General features: G+C 39.7%; 1 protein-coding gene across 6 annotated transcripts in view; it reads left to right on the plus strand.

Moving 5' to 3' along the window:
- The window catches only part of PTPRM (protein tyrosine phosphatase receptor type M), a 440,953-nt gene that overhangs the window by 132,703 nt on the left and 294,253 nt on the right, over nucleotides 1-13,997 (plus strand). For all 6 annotated transcript variants that reach the window (XM_066183184.1, XM_066183199.1, XM_066183217.1 and 3 more), the window contains exon 3: nucleotides 2,131-2,396. In XM_066183184.1, coding sequence (XP_066039281.1) covers nucleotides 2,131-2,396 — 266 coding nt within the window. The remainder of the gene's footprint in view (nucleotides 1-2,130; nucleotides 2,397-13,997) is intronic.

Consider the following 13,997-nt stretch of genomic DNA (forward strand, 5'->3'; position numbering starts at 1 on the left):
AGTAACGCCTTTTAGGAAGTAAAATATTTATATTCCATTTGTTGTGAGTAAGTTCCATTTTTTGTCAATTCTATGAACTTGTCTGGAAGGGAATTTATACTTGATAAATAATTTAAATTCAACTGCAAAACTTCTGTTATTGAATAATTAAACCTATTTAACATAAAGATGCAGTCTGGACAAAGGCTCTCCTACATTCCATTTCAAGAAATGAGTTGCATCACATTAACAGGTATTGTCACCCATCAAAGTAAGAAAAAGAAAAAAAATTAAAACTTGGTTTCTCATAAATATGTGACCAGTGTGTGTGTGTGTACTTATATTTTTCTAAGAACACTTAGCTATGCATTTGTAGCAGGGAACTAAACCATATCCATTTCTGGACTTAGGAAAAATGCAGGGTTTAAATTATCTCATGCATTTTCGTATGTTTTCTTTCCAAAGTAGATATTGAATTTTATTTCCTTCTATGATATCATAGGTTATCTCTTAATAGAATTCTTTCCTTTTCATTTGTTCAACCCAGAAATATGAATGCCTCAGAAATCATGTTGTATTTTTCTAACATCAGTGCAGTCTTTCAAATTCCTTAGTTCTGCAGCATGATTATTTTGAAAGTACACTTCAATGAAACACTGAAAAATAATAGGCACTGAAAAACAGAGTATAAATTGACCAGCTGCTCATGTAAGAGTTGTTTGAATGTAACTTTATTTGAATACTTTTACATTTCTTGCCACTTGCTGTTTTAAGTTGTGACCATAGTATAAAATTCAACCCCACCTTTTTTTTTTTTTTTTTAACCTGTAAAGCTTACTGGTTTACTTGTATTTGCATTTGTTCATTCTTTTGTCAGCTTTTGAGGACAGAAGACAATTGTCACACTTAGTCAACTAGGTAACCTGTGATTAGCTAGAGGAAGGCTGAGGAATTGAGAACATTTTGGACTCTGTCTGCATCACATACTGCATGCAACTCTCAGAACACATAAAATTTTCCTAAATTTCATTGCAACTCTTGTGGTGGATTGACCCTGGCTGGGCACCAAGTGCGCTCCCCTTCATCCTGGTCTCAACTTCAGTCCTGAATTTTCTCTCACTCCTCTCTCCCAGCAGTGAGGAGGGTCAGGAAATGGGTCAGTTCACCACTTGTTGTCTCTGCCACTCTTTCCTCATCAAGAGCAGTACTGCTCCCAGTCTTCTCCTGCTGTGGTGTGGGGTCCCTTCCCACAGCATGCAGTCCCGCAGGCAAGTTTCTCCATGGGTCCCACACCAGGTCACAAGTCCTGCCAGTAAACCTCCAGTGTGGACTTCTCACAAAGTCACAGCCTCCTTTGGCCATCTGATTGATCTGGTGTGGGGCTCTCCACAGGCTGCAGGTGTATCTCTGCTGTCTGTGGACTCCATGGGCTGCTGGGGCTAGCCTGGCTCACCATGGTCTGCACCTGGACTGCTGGGGCATCTGTGCTCTGGTGCCTGGAACACCTCCTTGCCCTCCTTCTGCAGTGATCTTGGTGTCTGCAGGGCTGTGTCTCTCATGTATTCTCACTCCTCTCTTCAGCTACAATTTTGAAGTTGTCTTTTTTCCCACCTTTCTAATTATGTTATCCCGAAGGCTCTACTGCTGTCACTGCTGGGCTGGGCTTTGGCCCCAGTGGGGCTGTCTCGGAGCTTACTGGCACTGGCTCCGTAGGACATGTGGGGAAGCTTCTCACAAGAAGCCACTCCAGTAGCTCCTCTGCTACCATAACCATGCCAGGCAAAGCCAGCAGAGACCGTGCACACAGAAGTACTCGGATAACTGAGACCTACAGTTGATTCTGTACTACCATCTCTAGGTTTATTGCAGTGCAGATTGCTTCAGTGTTTGGGGTTTTTTGTTACTTTCCTCCCCCACCTGTATAACAAAGATTGTAATATTTACCAGCTTTACAAAAGAATTTTGAGATTCTGCAAAAGAAATTTGAGCTTAAATACCTACCAAATACAAATCACTCTTATGTTAGTAGAAGCAAAGAAAAATGGTTGAATTGTTTCTATTATTTTTTAATTATGCTTTAGTTACATATATTGCCATATTGAGAAGAGAAAAAAAAAGGAAGAAATTGAATCAGTCACTTTGTTTTTTCAGGTTCTTTCATGTTGGTGAATACATCTGGAAGATTTTCGGGACAGAAAGCTCACCTCCTGATGCCCCATCTGAAAGAAAATGATACACATTGTATTGATTTTCACTATTATGTTTCAAGCAAGAGTGGAGCTAGCCCTGGCACTTTGAATGTATATGTGAAGGTTAATGATGGTCCTATTGGTAACCCAGTCTGGAACACATCTATCACTGCCACTTGGAGCAGAGCAGAACTGGCAATAAGTACGTTCTGGCCAAATTTTTATCAGGTATGTCTTACTTTTTATGAAATTTTGTTTTTCGTGATAGCCATCTGGTTCTTAGTTATCATTTTACTTAACATCAAAATACCTTTCAGTATTTCTAGTTGATCATCATCTTAGTCACATTTTTGTACATGATGCTAAATGTTTGTTTTTACATACATAAGGCTGTGTTTATATGTTTACATATATTTATAGAAGTGTATGAAATACACACATGCTCTAAATGTGGATAAACTAATTATGTTGGAAAAAAAATCTAGAAATTTTGCCATTGATTTCAGTCAATTAATTCAGTTTCTCTGTAATGAAGTCACTCGTTCTTTCAGTTCATTAGGGATGCTGGAATTGAATACCAATAGATTTTATTACAGTACAGTCTTCATGTTTGATTTACATCAGCAATACTTGTTGCTTTAAAACTAGCAGAATCCTTTGAATCCTCAGTACAAGTCTTAACTCTGAATGCAATATCCATTTGTCCAGTAGTAAATATAAATATAATAGTAGCTGTCACAGGAATGGGATTTTGAGTGCATCCTAAAGATTCAGGGGGAATTTCACTTGACAGTCCCTTAGGGTGCTACTTTTCTGTAGGAAGATTTAGATAATACAGTTACTTACTGTTCTGTAGTTTTTCAATGTTTTTCTCCTTCCTGTGAAAATACAGTCTATGTCTCCACAAACAAGTAACTTAGTTTAGTCTAAGAGCAGACCATTATCATAGAGGTGTTACTGAGGCTCCTCCATCTTTACTTGGAGTTTGGAAAGTTTGAATTGTATTTTATATGTATGCCTGTACTGAATATTGTCACAATACTTACAGTTTGAAGCTTTCTGAAGAAAAGCCATCCCAAGGGTGGGGTTCCTTGCTTGCAGACCTCCCTAGGAGGTAGAATGTTGCTCATCCACCATGCTGTTCCAGAGTGGGACATCCTGATTCCTACAGCAATAACCCAGTTACTAGTGTCACCTGTGGCAGAGTTTTGTTTCAGTTCCTGTGTTTGCTGTTTCAGGTGACCAGGTATTTGTTGCCCCATCATATTCTCATGATGAGTTTGGCAGTGTCCACTGCAGGTACTCTGAGAGACTGCAGTGGACTCCTTTCTGTAGCTGCAGAGTTGGAGCTGTGAGGATGTCTCAAGTGAGCTCAATCTGTCCTTTTTGGACCCTTTTTCTTCTAAGGAAAAAAAAAAAAAAAAGCTGAAGAACTTTCTGGAGTCTTTTGCCTTGATTGTTTCACCTGCAATGAAACAAAGTTCTACTCCAAAAGATGAGTTTGAAGGGCCAGGAACATTTTATTCTTGGAAAGTGGGATGCCTGGCAGTGGATGCAATACTTGCAGACCCTAAGAGCACACTTATTCATTTCCTCTTAGCTCTGATGGTGTGTTCCTAGGTTGGATAGCTGGTATTCACAGGGTCTGCATTTGCATCCGGTGTTCTATCCTAGATTCCTAGGAGTTTCTGCAACTGCGTTTCAGGGCTTCCCGGAGAGGATTCAGGGTAAGCTTACAGACATCTCAGCAGACTTCATGATGTGGATCTTTTATAATTGTCTGAAGGCTCAATGAGGTAATACTCTCGTGCCTTTTCGAGAAGGGCAGGCATATCAGCAGAGCTGAGGTTCACTTAAGCCCTGTGGGAGAAGCTGTGTGCTACCTGACTCTCTGGAGCATAAGGCTGTATCCTGATCACAAAGTTCAAGCTTGGTTTGATCATACGTCTCTCAGGGTGAAAGGGCAGTGTGTATTTTGTTGCCTGCCAGAGTTCAAGAAATGTTTAGATCATGCTCTCAGTCATTTTGGTTTGGTTTAAGGTAGTCCTGTGAGGAGCAAGGAGTTGATATCCATATTCTTTATGTGTCTCTTTCAACTCAGGACACTCCCATGATTCTCTGACCTTACATCAAGACCTCATTTTACCAATTTGGTCCCAATGTTAAGAACACCTTCCAGTGCTGCCAAAAAGCCATTCTATCATGACTGAAATAATGAGGATCAGTCTCTGTTGTTAGCTTCAGTGGATGGTAGGACGACAGAGCATTTCACAGACAATTTTGTGGCTGACATGGGATATAACTCAGTGGTTTATAACGTGGAATTTACTGGAAGTTTTTGTGAACATGGTGAGTGGTTCAGAAGTACTGAATGCTGAGTTAAAGTATGACTGTGTCACTTATGCTCAAGCCTGAAATGTTCCCATCTGCATAGTGAATTAGAGCAGCTTCCATTTTTGGGTCTTCTGAGAGGAGTCTGGTTTTTATGCAGCAGAACTGCTCTGGAATCAGCAGTCAGTAAAGAAGAGGGTTGTGCTTCAAAGTCTTATTCTTGCTCTGAAGCAAAAGGCTGTTGTAGACAAGGGAATTTTAGTAGAAGAAGCCTTGTCTCTGAACTACTGATTTTAAGGTAAATTAACCTGGTCTTAAAAATACACAAAACCTCTGAAAGTTTTTGATGTTATTACTATTGTTATTAATAATAATCTGTGTCAGATTTCTGATGATATGATACATCTAACTAATGTCTGAGTAATATGGGTATTTGGCCACAGAAACAGAAGGATGACCTTTTTCATCCTCTTTCTCCTCAAGACCTGCCATCTGGACTGTTCACCATTATTTGTAGGTGAACCCTTACTGCTTGGATGGGGTACTGCAGTTTAGCAGATTACCACGTATCAGATGTATCATAGATGCCTGAGCCTGTCTGTAATGGATTCTGTGTGCTCTCCTTGTTCCTGGGACTGTTGACATTTTTGCATAATCTTTCTTTTACTGTGGAGTAGAGTAAGTCATTTTCTTTGCATTTGCTGCATATAGTCTGAAATAATACCTGGTTAGGTACTGCAATTTAGCTGATGTGCCAAAAGATCTTATGCTATGTTAATATCCATGGCAGTGCAGGGAATCATTGTTAAATACTGTAGCTTTGCTGATTTCATTGTAAATAAGCTCATTTGTTCTTGAGGAAGTGCCGTCACCATTTTAAGAGCTTACAGTTAATTGTCTTCATTTTTGGTTGCCTCCATCCTCTCAGAGATGTGTGATACAATTTCCTCACTTGAGTGCTGACACATGCAATTTTTCATTGTTTCTGAATTCCTTTCATCAATTTTCACGCTTTTTCTTCTTCACAGAGTTTTTTGTGGGGGAAGACAGGACGTTCGCTGCAAGCAGCTGGGAGAAGGGCAGGCAGAGGAGAGAGGGTGTACGTGGATCTTGTGAGAATATGGCTTTAAGTTAGGTGACAGCTCAGGTGACTGCAAGAATAGTGGGGAAGGCACATCACTCATCTGATAGGTGTATGATATAGTACCAAGTCTGTTTCCTGAGCTGCTGTTCAAGTCCAAAACTCGAACCTCCTTTGGTACAAATCCATGTGTTCCGCACAAAGCCTCCGAAATGTACAAGACTTCATCCCAGTGATTTTCTGAGTTTGTCTGACCTTTCTGAATGTAATTAAGAAAAGCCCCCTAAGAATATTTTTAAGGAATGATGGAGCCCTTTTTAACTTTTCTTATATGAAGATTGGTAGTTTCCCAATGAGTAATCTCCAAGAGAAGACATGACATTAATAGATGAAGGGACAAACCAATGTCATTGTGTGATTGTTGTATTTTAAATTGCATAATCTATGAAGTCATCCATATCGGTGAATGTTTTATAATTCCATTTCCTTAGCAGAACAACTGCAAGATGTCTAGATGCAAATGAAACCAAAATGTACTACAGAACTCTGAGAACAAATTATGTATGATAACACTTCAGAGTTATAATATTTATACAATTCATATTTTTTCAAACACAGTGTGTTGTGTCTGTTTTGCTGTTGAAAAATCTAGGCAAAATAGCTTCCACTAAATGGTAGCTGACTACAAATCAAATTATGTAGTATGGAGTGAATTTTAATCCAACTTCTAAAGATTTATTGGTTTAAACCATGTATTGCAAACGTGTAAAAGCAAAATGTTCAAAAGATTTAATAATTAGCAGTAGTTTATTATTGTAGCACCAGCTTCCCAAGCTTGTAAATATTGTTCAGGTTGGGTGTCTATTTAGAATCGACTCCTTAGAAGTACAGTCTTTGAACTAAATAATTATTTTCTTTTAATGTACCCTTTTCTTTTTGCCAGGTAGCTAGTTGTGTATGTTGCACACCATAGGTAAGCTGTACTACATATGCATCACAAGTCACAATTACAACCTGCATGTAACAACATTAATTGTTGATTACTTGCTGATTATTTATTCTGACAATTAAGGATATATTTAATTCCATAATTTATGATTTTCCAAGTCCTACTTTCTAACATCTGCCATTGATTTAAGGGTATGTCTGTGCTGCTGTCCAGTCAGTGATAGCAGTGTGCTTGCAGTAACGTGGGTTTGAGCTGCCAAATACCTTCTGGGAGTCCAAGACAATCAGCACAGCTTGTTCTTTTCTGCTGTGCCTCCTGGTCTGTGAGCTATTTGTTTCGAAGTAGCTGGTGTATTTCTGCAGGTACTAGTCTTATTTCTGTTTTATAAAATCGCTTTAGGAGTGCTCCCCTGAGGGAGCATTGCCTTCCTCTTTTTAACATTGTGCCCGGGAGAAATTGTTTGCTTTACTGAGCTATTGTCTATTTGGTGCATCTTAAGCAAGAGCATCAAGGAGTTTATTGTGCCTTTGGAGACAGCCTGCAAACAAAACAAAGCTTCACATAGTTCCTAAGACCTTAACCCTCCTCCTAACCTGAGTAGAATTAGAATGTACATGGAAAAAGAGAATTGAATGTTACATATATTTTGCTGGTTAGTGGCGAGATAGTTTTTAGATTCTTGGGAAGCAGTCTCAGTAGGTTGAGAGGTTCTAAAATTGCTGCTTTGAGATACGAGTCAGGAAAAGGCTCCTCATCTCCTGAGGAGAGGGTGGCAGGTGTTTTGTTTGTTTGTTTGTTTTTGGTTTTTTTGGGGTGGATTTTTTTTTGGTTTTTTTAATGTTTTTATTTTCTCTAATGTTTTGATGTTTTATTCTCATTTGGACTTTATAGCAGGGGTAGAATCTGGTGATTTCAGGTTAGTTTCCCTAGGTTGGTTAGTGATACTCAGAACAATTAGTAGTATTTAAAATAAATTTTACATTTTAGAACTGTTGCCATTTTGGAACATCACGATATGCAAAAGCTACTACTGAATTGAATCTGGTGAGAGGATTGTGTTCCCTGCTTCTAACCCTTCAAGCAAACAATTTATCACAGCACCGCTGCAAGTCACACACCATCCCCCTATCAGTTTTTATATTTTGAATTATTTGCTTTGCACTTCGCTGGAAGTCAGTCATGGCAGCAGTGAACTGAAACAAATCTTGATTAAATAAAACAACAAACATTTCAGATTTCAAATCCAGAAATGGAATTGAAAGGATTAAAAATAGCTTCCAGTGGAGTAACACAACTGTCTGTGCCACTGCACTGTCTCTAAATGTAAAATCCTATGAAGCTTGAGTGAAAAAATGGGGTAAGAGCCTGGCAGTAATTCCTGATCCTTTTTAGTAAGGACACAAAGGAGTTACGTGGTATCACTTCACAGAGATGAGATTTACCCTTCACCATTTTGACACTTTCCCCTGTAAATTAGGAGTTTAGGGAATAAGAAGCAGCATATCAAACCTAACTTTTAAAATCTGGACTTAAACATACATTTGTTTCATGACCTGCTTTGTTCATGTTTTGCTTGGAGTTTGGCTCATGCAGTGTATTTAAATTCTCATCTAGGACAGAGTATTAAGCTTCTCGTGCAGTAAAAGTCAGGCTTACGTTCTCATGTGGTGTGTGTGTTGCATTCAACTGCACACATACAGTTCCTGAACTGTGCTTTGAACTCCAAAGAAACTTTGAAATGCATATTGCATTTTGAAAAACAAACCTGTCTCAGGCATCTTAAATAGCTCTTCTTCATTGACTTACGTGCTTTGGGAATAGCTATTTTGAGAAAGATGCACCAGGGCAAACCACATACCTAAATTTAAAAACCACCCAGCAGTCTAAAAATGGTCACAAGTAAGGAAGCATGCATTTTTTGTCATATATACAAGGCTCTGTTATTTACTCCTGTCCCTTGTTCCAACACCAGAAAAGCATTTGGACCTTCAGTAGAAAAATACAAGACAGCAACTGGTTTAAAAACAGAAAGAGAAGAATAGGATTTAACAAGCCTTAATGTCAGGAGTTCAGTTTTCAGTCTGGCTTGCTTGTTTCTTTGTGGTCTCAGATTGGCAGCAGCCACCAAAATGTTGTTTCCTGTGCTTGAGTGCAGGTGTGAGGGCCACGTGGTAGTCGTGTAGGAGTGAGGGGTGGTGAGGGAAATGGCATGAAGTGAATTCCCAGCCAGGGAGACCTGAACACAATTTAGGCAGCCCACATCAATAAGCTGCGATGGACCTCTGCTGGGGTCTGGGACGGACCAGCTCAGGAACCTGCCTTCACATGGCTTTGATGAGAAAGCAATTGCTGCTGTCGTGATAAGGCAGGTAGTCCTAGGATGAGTCAGAAAGGGGGAAAGAATTCAACCCACGAGTCAGTGCTGATTTTCTGGAGAGAAACTGTTCCCAATGCCTGGTACAAAGAAAGGTGCTCCGTGCATAAAGCAAAGCAGGCAGAGAGGAGAGCGCAGCGTGTGATGCAGCACTGCCTGATCACTGGGGATTCAGGGGGGAAGGATTGCTGCCTGAGCTTAAGCTGCTTTTCTAATATTCCTTTCTCTTTCTTGTTTTTGCAAAGTGCTATTTTTAAGTCATGTGAAGGACAGTGTTTATATTAGGTACAATCCACCTTTTGACTGAAAGTGTTGTAATTTTGCAGCAACAAAGGCAGGAATTTACAGAGTGAGGTTATGTGGCAACAAAACCTGTTTATTTCTATTGTTCTTTGGAACAAACGAGTTATCTTGAGTCGCACATTTTCAGCAGTAAGCATTTATGTTGGTGAGCAGACCCCCTTTCTTTGTTCATATGTAGCAAGGGGAAGTGGCAGGAATGAAAAGCTAATTTTGCTCTTCAGTGAAGCAGGGAGGATCAGGGACAGTGCAGTGCTAAGCTGCTTCCCTGGTTCCTGTTTGGCAGGCCTGCTGCAGGGAGAATGGTGTAAAACAGCTCTCAGGGCAGTGTTCAGCAGTTTTTCCTGAGCAAATGGATTGCGTGTTTTAACCAGTTGTTTCCGGACTGATAAGGTGGCGGAATAATAGGCAGAAAATCCAAGGGCCGCCCAGTCTGACGTAGCTGGAGTGTTTTCTCTGTTTTGACTGGAGTCTTTTGTATTGCCCGCAAGTGTTGCATCAGCCATGAGAAAAGACTTAAGTTTGGAGGTGGCTGTAAAAAGGTTAATGTTTACAGGCCAAGCTACTTTTCAAATGGGAAATTATGGAGAAAATTTGATGCAAAATAGGATTCTAGGTTTCATTTCTAGTGAGTTTACTGGGAAGACTGATCCAGGTTTATGAAGAATCTTGACATCCCTATTGTAAGGTTTTCAGTGAATAAATGGGCTACCTGCAGTGTTTCTCAGGTCTCTCTCTCTCAGTGTGTAGCACTCTTACCAGGACTTTCAGAAACCTGTAATGCATAGGATCAAATTCCTTTTTTTCATTTAAAAAGGGAAAATGCTTAGTTAGCAGATATTTGAGTCCATAATCTTCATTCATCAATTCAAGTAAAACAAAATGTTGAATTTATATTTCACAGCCTGTGAACAGAAGAGGGATTATATTACCTAACTTGGAATAAACTGTCGTATTCATACAATCATAGAGTGATTTGAGTTGGAAGGGCCCTTAAAGATCATCTTGCTTAAACTTCTGCTGCGGCTGGGACACCTTCCATAAAACCAGGTTTCTCAAAGCCCCATCCAAACTATCTTTGCACACTTCCAGGGATGGGGCTCAGTTTCTCTGGAAAACATGCCAGTGTTTCACCACCCTCGCAGTAAAGATTTTCTTACTAATATCTAATGTAAATCCATCCTCTTTCAGTTGAAAGCCATCGCCCCTTCTTATATCACGATGTGCCCTCGTGAAAAGTCCCTTTCCAGCTCTCCTGTAGGTCTCTTTCAGGTAGTGAAAGGCCATAGAAAGATCTCCAGGATGTATACACCTGTAATGTGGTATCACATAATGAGAAAAAGTTGAATGGAGCTCTGAACAATCTGGTTAGTGAAAGGTATCCCTGCCCATGACAAAGGAGTTGGAACTTACCTTTAAGGTCCCTTCCAGCCCAAACCATTCTGTGATTCTAAGATCGTTGGTGCCTTCTCTTCTTCAGGCTGAATGACCCCAGATATCTGACCCTTTTCATAGGGGAGATGCTCCACCCCTGTGACCATCTTTGTGGCCCTTCTCTGAACTTCCTTCAAGAGGGTTCATGCCCTTCTTGGGGACCCCAGAGCTGAATGCAGTACTCCAGGTGGTGTCTCACTGAAGTGGAGTACAGCGAGAAAATCACTTGCCTTGACCTTTTGGCCATGCCTGTCTTGATCCAGCCCAGGATGCAGTTGGCTTTCTGGGCTACAAATGCATGTGGCTGGGTTGTTTTGACCTTCTCATCCAGCAACACCCTCAAGTCCTTCTCCTCAGGTCTGCTGTCATTTCATTCCGACCAGTCTGTATTTGTGCTTATTTTTTTCTTCTATATATGAATCAGTGTCTCTCTTTGACAGTGATATGTCACTATTGGCTTTAATGCCTCTTTCCATTTACTAAAAATGGCATATTCCATGTCAGAAGAGACTAAAAGTTATGGCCATTAAAGTTGATATCAGTTTGGCTATTGGTTTTAATGGAAGCGCTATTAAACTGACAGTATTTCAATTTGTAATACTTTTTTTTGGAACATACTCTCTTTAATGTCACTAACTGTAATTCAGTTGCATGTCCAACTGGCATTTTCTTGATACGCTGCCTGGCTTTTTTGTGGAGTGACATCTTTTGGTATTTTGTCTAGAGATACAGCAGGGTATTTTAGATCAGTTGTATGAGTTGTTGAGCTTTTCTCTGCTGTTATCATTAGCAGTTTTATTCAGTTGTTTCAAGGTTGTAGTTTCTGCCTGTGAGCTGAAGGGATAGGAATCTACAAGTCTTTTTGGCTGTGAGTAGTTTGCAAAACTGAGATGCTTAGAACCTCTCAGAGAGCCTGTAGCTAAGCTCCCCTGTTATGTGTTATGGAAATCAATTTGTCATTGACTCAGATATTGCATATGTTTTCTTTCCTAAAGCTCAGGTTATTAGTCTTACTGGAAGTCAGGTAGTTCTTTAGAAAAGACACTCTTAAGCAGCATTTCTAAAAAATAGTAAAGTCCCTGTTACTTGGCAGTAACATTTTTAGCAGAAAACTTCTGACTGGTTTGGCTGGCTGCTCCACAGGTGTGCATGTGCCAGTTCCTCAGGGTATCTTTTAGAATTTAGCATGTCTGCAAGTTGAGAACCTGAAAAAACATACTTTACAGTGATGGGTTCATGGATCAGGTAAGCCTTTCAGAAAGGCTTTGTGCAGCTGCTCTTATACTGAGGGCTCCATAGGAAAGAGAGGGTTTATTTTTATTTTTTTGTAGGTTATGTTTCAATAAACTGCAGAAAATTAGTTGTTAATGTATTTTTTCTTCTTAACAGAGAAAACTCAAAGGCACTAGGGAATACAGGAAACAAATCAGTAACTGTCCCCAGCCCTCTGTTGTTTTTAGAGGCAGGTCTTTGTGTCCACAGCTAGATTAAATTATCTCAAGGAATTGCTGCATGGCAACATATTTCCCTGGGAAACTTTTCCATTATTTCTGAGACCTGGTTGTCTGCTCCCTGTTCTCCACTACCGTGTTGCAATGTCTCTGCCTTAACTACAGGTTCCTGGGGCTGTGCCATCGTTCTCATACCCTGTGGTCTTTCAGATGCTCTCAGGTTGGAATAGGCTTGGTTACACTTAGGAAATGGAGCATTCTCTGCCTTTTTCAAAGGGCATCAGCATAATTACTTTTTTTTCAGAGATTGTAAAACAAATGAAGAACTTGCAACTTTGTCATATTTCTTAATAGAGGGAAATGCCTGTTCTTTTTTCAGAGTTCAGTTACTGACAAAGGAAGCTGCATTCTTGAGTCTTGCGCTGCTGTTAAAACTTAGGGTTACTTAGTGCACATCACCTCTATTTCCATTTCAAGGCTGTTACAATGAGGGTAATAATCATGGGTAAAACGTCATTGCAGGTCTCTGAATGGAGGTTATTCACTGAGTCTTTGCTCTTTTTCCTCTTTAAGAACTTCTGCTTCCCAAGATAGTTAAGACCAATTTCATCAGGAGATTTTCTCCTTTGTAGGAAAGAGATCCTTTGAAATTTTGAAAGGTGTTGCTTTGGATGTTCTACTAAATGCTGGGAGCCAAATCCATACCCTATTCTGCCTGTTGCTGTGGATCAATAATATCAATTTTTAAGAGCCAGCAGAGTGCCATCTGGCATTTAGAAAGCCAACTGAGCAACCCTTTTCTTGCTGAACTTGTTTCTGAAAGATTTCTTTGGCGGCATTTGGACTTTGCTCATTGACGTCTTGTGGTTTTTTCTTGCTGCATGATTCATGTAGTGGCGACACTGGCCCTTAACGTTGAATTTTTGTGTAGACAGAAGGCAGAGCTAGAATCAAAAGTATTTTTTTCTTTTCAGCCATGTGGAGTTAAGACCATGTTCAGTTTTATTCCAGTGGATCTGGGTGGGAGAAATGGACAGAGGTTAGGAAGAGAGAACAACAGATCAGTGGCCACAGGTAGAGCAGTTGGAAAGAAGGGAGAAGGCAGAGGCAGAAGGGCATCACAAGGTTTGTTTTGAAAACAGAATCAGTGTTCTGAGAGTGTTTATTCAACATCAGGAAATTGTGATATATAATGGAGATGTATGTTATCCTCATAACATGTTTGCATTCTGTATCATTCAGTAAGGGATATGGTATATAGTTCCAAGGTCAAGTACAGCTTATATGCAGAAAATGGTTTCTGAGCTTTGTCTTCCTCAGAGTGCTTCCTGAGACCAGTTACAAAAGGCAGTTGGAGTTAACTTCCCGAGCAAAAGTGAAGTATTTTTTAAAAAAATAAATAAAAATCACAACCTGGATTTTAGCATGAACTTCTTGAGCATTGGTGTGGAAATGTACCTGGTAACATTACTGGCATATTTTCATCTATTCCATATAAACATTCTTGGGATGTTCAAAGCTAAGATGCCAAACTTTGGAGAGGTTTACTTTAGAGTGTACTCAATTCAAACTACAAGAACGGTCCATTTATTTTGTGACCTATTTATAGCCATTAAACAACCCGTGGCAAATGCATCTGTTTTACTTAATTCACTGCATTTGGTGAAAGATTAAAAGCATGCAAAATACATTCCTGAAAATAGGTATGTTTGTGTCTGATACCCTAAAAATCTCTGTATGTTATAGAACTGTAATTTTTAAAATAAAAGCAGTTCATTCTGCAAGACAATGAGTTGAAAATAAGATGCTGATCTTAAAACTTAAGGCATTTGTCAGGTTACTACTTTGGCAGAGCAAATACTGGGGAGATTGATTGTTTCTACTGTGAGCTATATGCGATCCTGCTTGT

This window comes from Chamaea fasciata, unplaced genomic scaffold, assembly GCF_029207755.1.
Source record: "Chamaea fasciata isolate MVZ Bird 193981 ecotype frontalis unplaced genomic scaffold, bChaFas1.0.hap1 SCAF_1, whole genome shotgun sequence".
NCBI classification, from domain to species: domain Eukaryota; kingdom Metazoa; phylum Chordata; class Aves; order Passeriformes; family Sylviidae; genus Chamaea; species Chamaea fasciata.